This window comes from Azolla caroliniana, unplaced genomic scaffold (genome assembly GCF_043228905.1).
Source record: "Azolla caroliniana isolate FFs.n. ecotype wild unplaced genomic scaffold, voAzoCaro1.0.p SCAF_14, whole genome shotgun sequence".
NCBI classification, from domain to species: Eukaryota; Viridiplantae; Streptophyta; class Polypodiopsida; order Salviniales; family Salviniaceae; genus Azolla; species Azolla caroliniana.
The window spans coordinates 18,790,590-18,802,143 of NW_028230449.1; the positions used below are offsets into that span (position 1 = coordinate 18,790,590).

At 35.7% G+C, this 11,554-nt stretch overlaps 2 protein-coding genes across 4 annotated transcripts; one reads left to right on the forward strand and one right to left on the reverse strand.

Annotated features, from left to right (window-relative positions):
* Window positions 1–200: 200 nt before the first annotated feature.
* On the forward strand, window positions 201–6,683 carry LOC147855731 (protein TRIGALACTOSYLDIACYLGLYCEROL 4, chloroplastic-like). 2 transcript variants are annotated; one of them, XM_087330335.1, is made up of 5 exons: window positions 201–502; window positions 3,947–4,241; window positions 5,198–5,537; window positions 5,711–5,985; window positions 6,123–6,683. In XM_087330335.1, the coding sequence occupies exons 1-5, from the start codon at window positions 258–260 to the stop codon at window positions 6,318–6,320; spliced, it is 1,353 nt and encodes a 450-aa protein (XP_087186461.1). In that variant the 5' UTR covers window positions 201–257; the 3' UTR covers window positions 6,321–6,683. The 2 variants fall into 2 exon arrangements, with proteins under 2 accessions (XP_087186461.1, XP_087186462.1); XM_087330336.1 differs by lacking the exon at window positions 201–502 and adding an exon at window positions 2,757–3,021.
* Window positions 6,684–7,940: 1,257 nt separating this feature from the next.
* On the reverse strand, window positions 7,941–11,305 carry LOC147855732 (very-long-chain enoyl-CoA reductase-like). 2 transcript variants are annotated; one of them, XM_087330457.1, is made up of 5 exons: window positions 11,249–11,305; window positions 10,920–10,993; window positions 10,736–10,775; window positions 8,968–9,713; window positions 7,941–8,304 (listed from the first exon to the last, which is right to left on the reverse strand). In XM_087330457.1, the coding sequence occupies exons 1-5, from the start codon at window positions 11,253–11,255 to the stop codon at window positions 8,236–8,238; spliced, it is 936 nt and encodes a 311-aa protein (XP_087186583.1). In that variant the 5' UTR covers window positions 11,256–11,305; the 3' UTR covers window positions 7,941–8,235. The 2 variants fall into 2 exon arrangements, with proteins under 2 accessions (XP_087186583.1, XP_087186584.1); XM_087330458.1 differs by lacking the exon at window positions 11,249–11,305 and having other exon boundaries at window positions 10,920–11,067.
* Window positions 11,306–11,554: the final 249 nt, after the last annotated feature.

An 11,554-nucleotide genomic window follows, 5' to 3' on the forward strand; every position in this document is an offset into this window, starting at 1 on the left:
CCGTTGTGTCTTCGGACTCATGGATTCGACTCGACCGAGTCTTAACATTACAAGCCAAAGTGTGAAAGGGACTGGCTAATGAAGTAATTAAGTAATCAATCAATGCAGTAATTAAGCAATTAATTGTGTAATTAACACTTGAAACGAATGGATAGTTAGGAGGACCTTATAATTACTGGCCATGGCTTCTTCTTCTGTTTCTTTCTTTCTTCTTTCTTCTTTCTTCTTCTTCTTCTTCTTCTTCTTCTTCTTCGACGATGACGACGATGCTGGATTCCCTGTTCTGGAACAAGGAAACAGAGTCGTCGAGGTCTGTGGAAGGGGAAGTTCAATCCCTTCCTTTCGAGCCCCCTCCACTCTCCCTCCTCCGCAGCAGCAGGCTCGTTCGCAGCCAACAGATCCTTCTGCTACAGGACTATGGCTCCTTCCCCTTCACCCCTTCCTTCTCCGATGGCGCTCTCTCCCTCGACACAGTTATCCTTTCCTTTGGAGCCCTCCATTGGTAATGCCATCTGCCCCTATCATAATAATTTAGCATCCTCATTGTTAAATTAATTGCATCTTATTTGGATATTGATTTATTCCTTCATTCCCTTTTTTTAAAGTCAAGTTATTTCCATTTCTTTATATTGATTCATTACTGTTTATTATTGTTTTTTGTTTCCCTTAGTTCTGTTTTTTGTTTGTTATTGTTTTTTGTTATTCTTTCTGTTTCCCTTAGTTCTGCTTTAGAATAACAATAATAATATAATTAAAAAAATTAATTTCCTCATTGTTAATTTAATTACATCTTATTTTGAAATTGATTTATTCCTTCATCCCCTTTTTTTAAAGTCAAATTATTTCCATTTCTTTATATTGATTCATTACTGTTTGCTATTGTTTTTTGTTTATTGATTTCCTTTAGCTGATTAATGTTCTATATATTCTATAAAATAAATCAACAAATTGATTACTCCATAGTTTCTATTTATCATTGGCCCTTTTGAAACATCTATAACTTTCATGAATGCCTTTGTTTCTTGTTAAAAATCACCCTGTGAAGTGTATAATCCTTGGACAATTTATTCTTTACTCATGCAAGGATCATATCTCTTTCCGAAAGAATGTAATCCATGGTGGCTCCTTGCATTCACCATTGCACAGTTAAATAGTTATCTTGTCCTTTTAAAAAAGCCACAACTTTCTTTCTTGCTTTAGCTTTTCTTTGTCTTGTCCTTATAAAAAAGCCATAAATTTCTTTCTTGCTTTTAATTTGGCATATCATGATTACAATAGCTATTGAAGTTGTAATCCAGGCCCTTACATGTTGTTAACTTGTTGTTTATGTTGTGAATGTATCCTTGTGATGGAAATGTAAAATCTAGAACCCCAATATGCGATGGAAAATGGAAGATATAAAACCCTAATATATGGTTAAACTGTTGTTGAAGGTGTAATACATTCTTATGATGGAAGATGCAAAACATAGAACCGCAATTTATGCTTCAACTGTTTCAAGTTATAATGCACCAAGGCTTCCATCATCCAGAAACAAACCTGCAAAATAGAGACCTAAGGCCATCCGTGGCCCTTTATTGATGATGGAAACCATTCCAACCAAATCATTCCCCTATTAATAATGGAAGCATTTGAAAATAAATATACAAAATTGAACCGTACGTCCATATGTAATCCTTCATTGATAATTGAAATCATTTTTATGAAAGAATTTCTCTATCAATAATGGAAGCACCTGAAATCAAACATACAATATAGAACTTTACGGTCATATGTGATCCTTCATTGATGATGAAACTCATTCACAACACCATCCCTCTGTTAATATTGGAAACTTCATGTATGAATGATGAAATGCATCCTTGTGATAGAGCTCCTGATATGTGAGGGACTTCATGGAATATGTGTGCATATTCCCTAAAATTTTGCTCGAGCATTTGAACTTGCCAACTAGAAAATATTCAATAAAGGGAATATAATCTGTTAAAAATAGATAAAATTTCTACCAAAATTCATGTTGTTACATAGGGCATGAGAAGGAGACTTGACTGAATAGCTATCTGCACCCTCGCAATGGAACTTCTAACCGGACATGGGCTGCATGGAATGTAAAATATGATGGATACCAATTAGGTATGCTCTATTCAGTGATGGCCAGAGTGGTAGATGGCTGATCAGAGTCCCTGTAATGAGCATTTTCTTCAAACATGCCCTAGTGTCTACTGATAGTGACATTCAGTATCCATTTTCGTTGTTTTGCCCTTTTTGAGTGACCAACAAAAATGAAGGCCCCTAAAGTTGTAGGGGTTGAGGGGTCATTGTAAAAGAGGCATGAGTTTCAAGTTCCATTAATTGAGCCAGGTTATCCATCCAAGAAGGATGTGTAGTGATTAGTGGTTTATAGTATCTATCATACTGAAAACAACGCCATCATGGCTTTCACTCAGAGTTGGCTTCGCTCTTGCATTTTACAAACTGACTGTTAATGCAATTGTATTGAGGGTATTTGATGTTCTAGAGTTCCTTATTGAGCTTGAGAACCCGAGTATATGATTTGTCTTTATACAGGTCTCTGAGTTGCTAACATAGGGGATTAGCATGTTGCCATTGTCGCAATTCTCAGAGAAGGGTATAAAAAATATTGAACAAGAAATGCATTTACTTTTTGTCAGTTTCTTTGCAGGATGGATTGTCAGCAAGATTAATGGGCTTGAACAGCATTTTGTGCATAAGACAGCAGGTTGCTGATAGTTGGGGCAGAATCTGATCAGATGGAGAAGTTGAAGGCAGCATGAGATCAGGAAAAAGTGGATATGAAGCCATAAGTAGAGAGCTGAAAGTGCTGACAAGGAAACGGAAAGGAAACTTTGCCGAATGAAAATTTGGACAAGGATTAAAAACTTGGGCTCTAATGCCATGAAGGATCAGTTGATGAGAAGTTAAGATATTCACACAAACCAACATGCAGAGAAGAGAGCACCACAGATCCAAATTACAATATACAACTGATAAATGGGAGAAGTATGTGGCTCTGATTTATAGATCCATGAGTAGAAGTATGGTTTGGGCGATAAGGTAGGTAAGGATGTATTGTCATGGCTTCCCTGCAGATGCACAATTGAGATGCGAACAAAGCTGTAGGATATGCAAGTTAATATTAGACTGAGAACTTGGCAGCACTACTTGATACAGAAGTGACCTCTGGAATTTGATATAGAGAAGCATTTGCAGGGAGATTAGCTTAAAATGCTTTCCATTTTTTTTATATATTAGAGGCTTATGTTGTCATTTACTAAGAGCATGAATAATTGCCAAACCTTTTCTTTATTCAGTTAGAAATCTAGGTTCTACTTACTAGAGTGGAAGATATATGCTAGAGATAGACTATTTATAAGACAGCTGTAATCATGTGAGTGCATATTGTTCCCAGTTGGCGTCCTTAGGGTTTGCACTTGGGAGTTTCATCTCAAGCATTAGAAAGTACGAGGAGGTTCAATTGATCCCTAATTATATTTCACTCAAAACATAGGTTTGTAGCTATTTGGAATTAAAGTTACATTGAGAAGATCATTGTTTATTTATTAATGACATAAAGGTATCTTCTGGGATCTGGTGTCAAGATAAGAAAATTGCCAGTCAGGAGCTACTGGTCTGGCAGTTTTCTCATGAGTGTAATATCTTTGGAAAGATTAATTTATTATCCTTGAAATGTTTTCCTTATAACAGATCATGCATGAAAACACTAGGTTGTCACTTTCTAATCTTAATTCATATGGGTTTGTTTACTGTCTTTGACAATACAGCTGAATTGTACTCTTAAATGAACTCAACATTAACGTGGAATGTTCTTCAATGTTTTTCTTTTTTAAGTACCAGATGATCTATATTTTGCACTCTTTCTCCAGGCTTGTAGGAGTTGAACATAATTCTCTTTTAAATGTTTTAGGTGGACTACAGTGACTCAACGTGTACAAACACATGCTCTATTTAGCCTTTTACGAGACAAATTCGAGGGTAACAATCCAGTGTCTCATGTCAGTGATGGTTGGGAGAAAGCGAAACTGTTGTTTCGTCAATCGATGAATGCTCTTGGTATGCACACAAGGGCTCATATTGGGTCTAAAACAGTATTGTCTATGAGCTGCGAGGTGGATGATGGTTTAGCTCGTCTATTATCTTGCAATTATTTGTCTGGAGATTCTGATTATCCCTGGCATGCCCAGGCTTCCTTGCTAAGGAAGGTAAGCCAGATCTATTATTCTTACCCAAGAGACAACATTGTAAGACGTGAAGCTGAGTTAAGCAAGGAAGGTTAAAGGTCCACTAAGGTCTTGAGTATATGTATGATCAAGGGGATAGAATAATGCTGTTAATCATGAAATTTATACACAACCCTATTGATAGGTGTTCATGGCAGTCATGTGATGTTGATGCTGTTTAGTCACTCAGTAAAATATTTGAGAAGGGAAGGAGAACTTGACCAAACAAGCATTAAGAGTAAAATTAATTAAGGAAAAAGGATATAGATGCTAGACAATAATAATTGTAACACTGGAAGTCATGATCTCTGAAGATTGGCACTCTATGCTGGCCTAAAGAACTGCCTAGTCATAGCGAGGCATGTTTTCTCTCCTGGCTGCATGTTAACATCAAGGCAAATAACTATTACTTTACAACAAATTTTAGTTATTTGCGTGCAGTGAGCTTGAGAAGACCATTGCAGCCTGGAAAAAATTGCCATAGATTTAAGGAACAGTCATCTAATGTGTCTCACAGTCAGTCGCTTGTTACTGGATTTTTTCCAATTTAGTCACCGACAATCTTGCGACTATTAGGTTAATGGTATAAAGGTGTTCAAATTGGTTGCTTTAGCAATCATAGAAGTCTTGATAACTGATGCCTACCAACAATGTGTACGTTCCCAATGGTTATGTTCAGTGTGTGCTTTTGATTGCAACTGTTGTAAATTCCTTTTGTTTTCCTAGTGCTCTTTTGTTTATGGTTTTTTTAGCTATTTTGGTATTCTAATGTTTTGAAATTGAATTTTACTTATGTTTTGACTGTGCGTATATGTGTGTGTGTGTGTGTGTGTGTGTGTGTGTGTGTGTGTTTGCATTGTTACTTTGTAAATTATATTCTACGATATAACTTCATTTTTCTTAATTGTTACTCATTTCAAAAAAATAAAATATTGCAGTTAGGTTCACATGATCTTGTGATGAGGACTGCATGGAATGATAGAGCGGTGGACAGGAGAGGAAAGTACTGGAATATTCCAGAGACGGTATCTGTAGATCTGTCATCGCGTGGTTTGTCTGGACTTGGATACCGTGCAGGTGTATACCATAGCTCAGGGGTTAAGGACACCTCAGAAGAGGAAGGAGCTTCACTTCCTATTGGTGCAACTGGTGGCACATGTGGCAGAGCTGCCATTTTTCTTGAAAAGGAAATTGACATATGGAAGGATAGACGGAACAAACCTCAGCCCTTCAATCTGTTTGTTGGTCTTCCACATGTCACCCTCTCTGGAATTATGGGTAAGTGGACCAAGATAAGGCATATACACATGCATGTATTGCTGTGAAGATATTATTGTTTTAGCAATGAGTGTTGAAATGTTTGTTTTCTTCAGATGGTATAATGTTGAAAAATGTGGGTGGGGACGCTCTATTGTCTTAAGAAGAAATTGATTTTTTATTTTTTATTTTAGGTGGCATGCTGACAGCTGATACCTTGAAATGTGGCAAAAAATGGAGTGGATACATCTTAAACTTTGCAAAACCTAGAGTATCATTGGATGCCTTTTCTTCCATGAGTTTATCAGCTCAAGTTGGTCATTTCCATCGATGGTTTCTGGACTTCACAAAATTAAATGCCCGAGTAAACATTGGGTCTTCGGCTGCATTTGTTGCTGCTACGAGGAATCCAGAACGATTTGATCAGAGTGATGCACTTCCAACAATGGAAGTTACATTAGAGCAACAGGTAGCTGGTTAATCTCACTCTTCTCTTTGAATCTATAATTTCCATTGAACTTAAGAGCAAAGGTTAGATGGTTTTGTCTTCATTTCTTTTGAGTGATTTGAATCTCCTTTGGTTTGATAATCATTGACATTTCTCAGATATATGGTCCAGTCCGCGCTCGAGTGGATTGTAGATATGGAATGGATTCTTTTTCTTTAAAGAATGGATTTCCATTACAGGATATTGCGTATGGATTCGATTGGTCTCCATTGTCTGTCACATCTTTGAAGGTGGTGGTATGGTACTCACCAATGCGAAATGAGGGCATGATGGAGTTTCGTTTCTTTGAAAACTAATTGTGCAAATTCACGTGTGAGAATCTTCAATGAAATTCATGAAAGAAAAACGGAAGGGTGGATCGAGGGCTCAAATTATGTCTTAGAAACCGTTGTCACCAAAAACTGAAAGTATATCTAGAGCTCAGATCATATATTATCAGAATTACATGTCCCACAAGCAATCAAATGTAGAGCAAGCTACACAGCTCAGGTCATGTGTAAGAAACTTTTCATTATTCTGAAATACGGTTTCTATCTGAAAACACATCCTCGTGATTCATTGTATTTTGTAGCTCCTGGTCATGTGGTGATAATGTCTGGTGGTCTTAGCCCCTAACACAAATTTGGAAATTTATGGGAATTGATTTTTAATTTCTTAGATAGGAAAAAGCCAGCAGTTTCTATTATGTGTACATGAGTTCCACAAATTTCTCCCATTTCATTTTAATCCAGTTTATGCTCACTTTCAACACATAGTCAACATTCGAGTCAAATGTAAGGTGCTATTTATTCACTTTGTTTTTTTGTTGGTACGTTCAATTTCTTACTATTATAAATTCTTTAGTATGTACTATAGAACTCTGTTCTAGAATATTATAAATAAATAAAACAGTTGGAACTATTTAACTGAATCTCAGGTACGGAGAATCAGATGTCTTAACCATGGCTTTTTTTTACTGAAGACAAAACCATCTAACCTTTGCTCATAAGTTCAATGGAAATTATAGATTCAACAAGAAGATTCTTCTAAATTTGTAATAACTTTCATTTGATTGTATCTGCACACCCTGATTTTATTTGAGGCGAGATGGTAGATCTAACTTTTCCATAGCTCACAAGTTTCACCATGCATATACACAATAACATCCCACAAATTCACCATGCATCTCCAATTATGTTTCCTTGTATTTTTTAATAGAAGCAAGTAATGCTTACTACATCTGCTTTTCAATATTTTAGATCCCAGGATATAACATCTGAAATAAATCATTTTTCATGAAATTCTACTACAAGTAAAGTGTTTTTGACATCTACAGCACGCAAGAAGTGAAATGTTGGATTTTCCTTGCATTTCTCTGTTATTAGGGCTAAACCCATAACATCAGTTCAAATCTCAACACATGCACTACATTACTAGTCAATGTAAGATTTGAACACGCTCTTGTGGTCTTCACCAGATATTTTTACCAACTCAGTTAGGACCAGACGAATTATTCCTCCCATAAAACCCACTAGTGTTTTACTAATATAATTAATTGAAAACATTCGCTAGTTTCTTGCACTAATCACAAAGTGAATGTCAGGTTTTCTTTGACTTCCCCTCTGTTGTTAAGCTGAATCCTGGTGTTAATCCTTTCTTTTACTAACCCATAATCCCAGGTTCAGCTCACTATTGCACAGCATTATTAGATGCCACTGCACAATGCAAATATTGAATACACAAACTTGTAGTCTTAACCAAACATTACAAACTCACTGACTTTGCCTCTATGACATATACCATTACTGTGATTTATATAACTGAAATTCTAGCTGGACAAATAACTTATGAACATACGCCATGCATGATACACTCCCAAATACCCATGTGATGGTTGACACCTTAAAAACTTAAAATACAATACAATAGAAGTCTCCTTCAACTATAGAATTCTATTATTCATATGCAGTCTCACTTAGAAAGAAGTCTGACAAACTTTAACAGAATGTTATATTTTCCTTTCTTTCTAGGATGTACTGATGTCAATGAAATAATATCCACTTTCAAATTTCATCCTACAAATACATCGAAAATTTTAGATAAAAAGCATATCAAGTCTAACTAGAGAGGATTATCATCTGCTCTCAGATAACTAGAGAATTGATCATGTTTGGTGGCCAACACGTCAAATTCATGAAGCTTGCAGGTCTTTCTTTCAGTATTGAGCCAAGTCTACAGAAATGGAGGTAGAATGACCCAGCGCCGAGGATACTTTTCACGCCCTTCTTTCCCATCAAACAACTGCAAAACAAAATTGCAAATGTAAATGGTGGAAACATAAGATGATAACAAAACAATAAATATGCGACATAAATGATGAAATATATGACAAATAAACACCGAGCAACAGAGGACAAGCACTATCATTGTAAATAATGAAACATATGAATGCAGTAGTATATGGAGAAAAAACACATGTTTTAGATGTAAATGATGAAAGGCATGACAAATTACCATGTTGAGAAAAACTACATGCTGTGAGTGTAAACAATGATCGTATGCAATTCATTCACACTTGTGCACAAAGAAAAGATAATTTATGTCTGTAAAAGGTCCTCATCACATTAACAGATCGCTCATTATTGACACTAAATATATTTTCAAACACACGCTATTAAGTGTTAATTGTGAAACATGCATAACATGTTAGTAATTGAGTTAAAACACAATATTACATGTCAAATGATGAAGCAAATGATAAACATTCACATAATAAAGAATGAAGAAAACAAATCATAGACCACATATCTGTCAAGTACAAATGTGGTACATTACACAAACAATACACTTATTAATATGATAATGGACATATTCCAAGAAATAATGAAAAATACACAAAGTACAATAAGCAAAGATGGTGAAATGGATAGAGGAAAGAAAATAACACAAATGTGAATGCTTTACCTTTTTCAATCGACGATGCTTGCCGAGTGCCCAATCAGTCATGATGAATGCAGCAACTGCAAGGAAACTGTAGCCAGCAAGGGTTTGTGTGGCAATGTTGTAACCTAACCATTGATAAATCTCTGTCGTGTAGTTAGCACAAGTAACATAGTTGAAAAGGAAACCCCGAGGTATCTGATAGCCACCCACACCATTGGGAGATCTCAAATTCTTTAGAATGATATGACAATAGAAATTAGCAATCTGGCAAACAATCCCTATCCCAAACCCAATATACATTTGACGTTCAGATACAGGGGTGTAGTTAGGGTGGTTAGCAAAGTATGCTATAAAGATCGCAAATGACCAATAATAGCAGCAATTTCTATACACATTGCTGATGGGAGATGTCGCATGGCTGAATCTGTGAACAAAGAAGGTTTCCAAGATTCTCTTGAAATAGTGGAAACACCAATATATGGTGCCATATGTTTGAACAGGATGAATCACTCTTTCTTCAGGAAAACCCAAATACTTGTATACCGGCAGGAAGTAGAAGATTGGGTATATGAGCAAAGGTCCAAGATACTCAAAAAAGAATAGAGTTGAGTACTTGACCTGAGGACCCAAGTCTTTGAAGACTACCTTAGCATCAGAACTTGTAAAGTAGTCATTCAACTTCTTGTCCCGTGACAAGACAGTCGGTCGAGTCTGACCTTCGACTAATGGTAATGTGAGACGTTGCCTCTCTGGATAGAACTTCTTAGCTTCAAGGACAAAGCATTCACATCAGTCAAGTATATATGCAAAAACACAAACATAACACATAAATCATTTGAATCATACATGAATATAAAACATATATTGGATAATATATATAAATACATATATCATCTGAGCTAAGTATATATTGGACTAGCCATATATAACACAGGTAAAGATGATTCATGTTTAATTTGGTATGTTGTGTGGTTGGTGCCTTAGATGGTAACCTTATAGCCCTATAATATGACACATGGCAAAGACACATGTGAAAATATGCATCCATAGATGTACCATAACATAACGAGATTGCATGGGATCATATAAAGTACAAACAAAACACAAGACACATAGGTGTATCGTTACATGATGTACTTAAATAAATGAATATAACGTATATACCCAAAAAAACATGCAAGAAGCACAGATATATCATTACATAATGCATTGTAATATAGGGTATATAAAAGGTATACACAAACAAATTCCAGGATTAATGGATGGATAATTGTATAATGCATTGAGATGAAAACATATAAAAGTGTATATATAATAAAATATAGGAAGCATGGTTTAGGGTTTAGGTTTAACATGGATGGAAGTGAACAAGCACGTAATGCAATCCAATATCAAAAGTATACACAAAATCCATATATACATCATTACATGTTGCATTAAAAAATGAGCATTTAAAAGAATGCACGAATGATGCCGATGGTTATGAATTAATGCGATCAAAATGAGTGATGTATAAATTTATGTACAAGCCAAACAAAAGAAGAATAGATCTATCACTATACAATGCAACCAAATTGAAAAGAAGTACAATCGTAGCAAACTAATGCAATCAAAATGAGTGATGTACGAATTTATGTACAAACTAAATGCAACAAGATAGATCTATCACTATACAATGCAACCAATTGAAAAGCATTCAGAAATGTGTGCATACAAAACAGAATACACAAGAAGTGTAATCGTAGCAATAGTATAGCTGTATATTTTTCCAGAGTTTCGAAACACTAACTTTTCTTGTAGATAGCTGCTTGGAGATCTTGCACCGTAGCCTGTAGATTAAAACCCCCAAAGACATCATATAATAATACAAAGGAAAATGTAAAAAGAAGAAAAAATTAACACACAAAATTCCTCAAGTAGGTCATACTGATGCAATCTAGAGATGTATATATGGAGAGTGTGAGAAAACTCACGTTGTCAGGCAGAGTTATACCACCCTTCACTATTTCTCTTCCATTCCGGGAGATCACAGTCACCAACATGATGACTAATTAACCCTTTACACACACAGAACAGAGAGTTTAAATAGAGACACATTTGCTGGTATAACAAACATAAAGAAAAAAGGAGATACACCTACATATATAATATATGTAGCAGCTTGTTAATATAGATAGACCTTGCTCATCACTTTTCTTCAAAACAGAGTACTTACTATACGAACATTTATAGCTTTGATCCGAGAAAAAAAAAAACAAAAATACAGAGGACAGACATGGGGGGGGGAGGGGGTAGAGAAGACATACCATACCTTGTTTCTTTCTAGTGTTTTGATGCAGAGGGAGGGAAATTCAGTAGTTATCTTCTTCTACAATATGTTATTTGAACATATGCATGTATGAATGAAGAATGGAAACAGAGCAGCTTCTTTTTACAAATCCTAATCCAATCTCTAATGATAAAAGAGGGAGCAGCAGGGACAGGGGAGGGTGGTTGTGTTATTGATGGTGATGAATCAATCATTATGATGAGAGAGAGAGAAAGAGAGAGAGAGAGGGTGGGGGGGTTTGGTGTGTGCTTTCAATGAGAGCATTTATTTGCCTTCTCT

What these genes read in the sequence shown, in the direction of transcription:
- LOC147855731 (XM_087330335.1), top strand. Translation starts at nt 258, where the DNA reads ATGACGACGATGCTGGATTCCCTGTTCTGGAACAAGGAAACAGAGTCG. An exon ending in TCCTTTGGAGCCCTCCATTG is followed by an intron (nt 503 to 3,946) that starts GTAATGCCATCT and finishes TAAATGTTTTAG; the next exon opens with GTGGACTACAGTGACTCAAC. An exon ending in AAGTTACATTAGAGCAACAG is followed by an intron (nt 5,986 to 6,122) that starts GTAGCTGGTTAA and finishes GACATTTCTCAG; the next exon opens with ATATATGGTCCAGTCCGCGC.
- LOC147855732 (XM_087330457.1), bottom strand. An exon ending in GTATAACTCTGCCTGACAAC is followed by an intron (nt 10,776 to 10,919) that starts GTGAGTTTTCTC and finishes TTTAATCTACAG; the next exon opens with GCTACGGTGCAAGATCTCCA. An exon ending in AGCAGCTATCTACAAGAAAA is followed by an intron (nt 9,714 to 10,735) that starts GTTAGTGTTTCG and finishes TTGTCCTTGAAG; the next exon opens with CTAAGAAGTTCTATCCAGAG.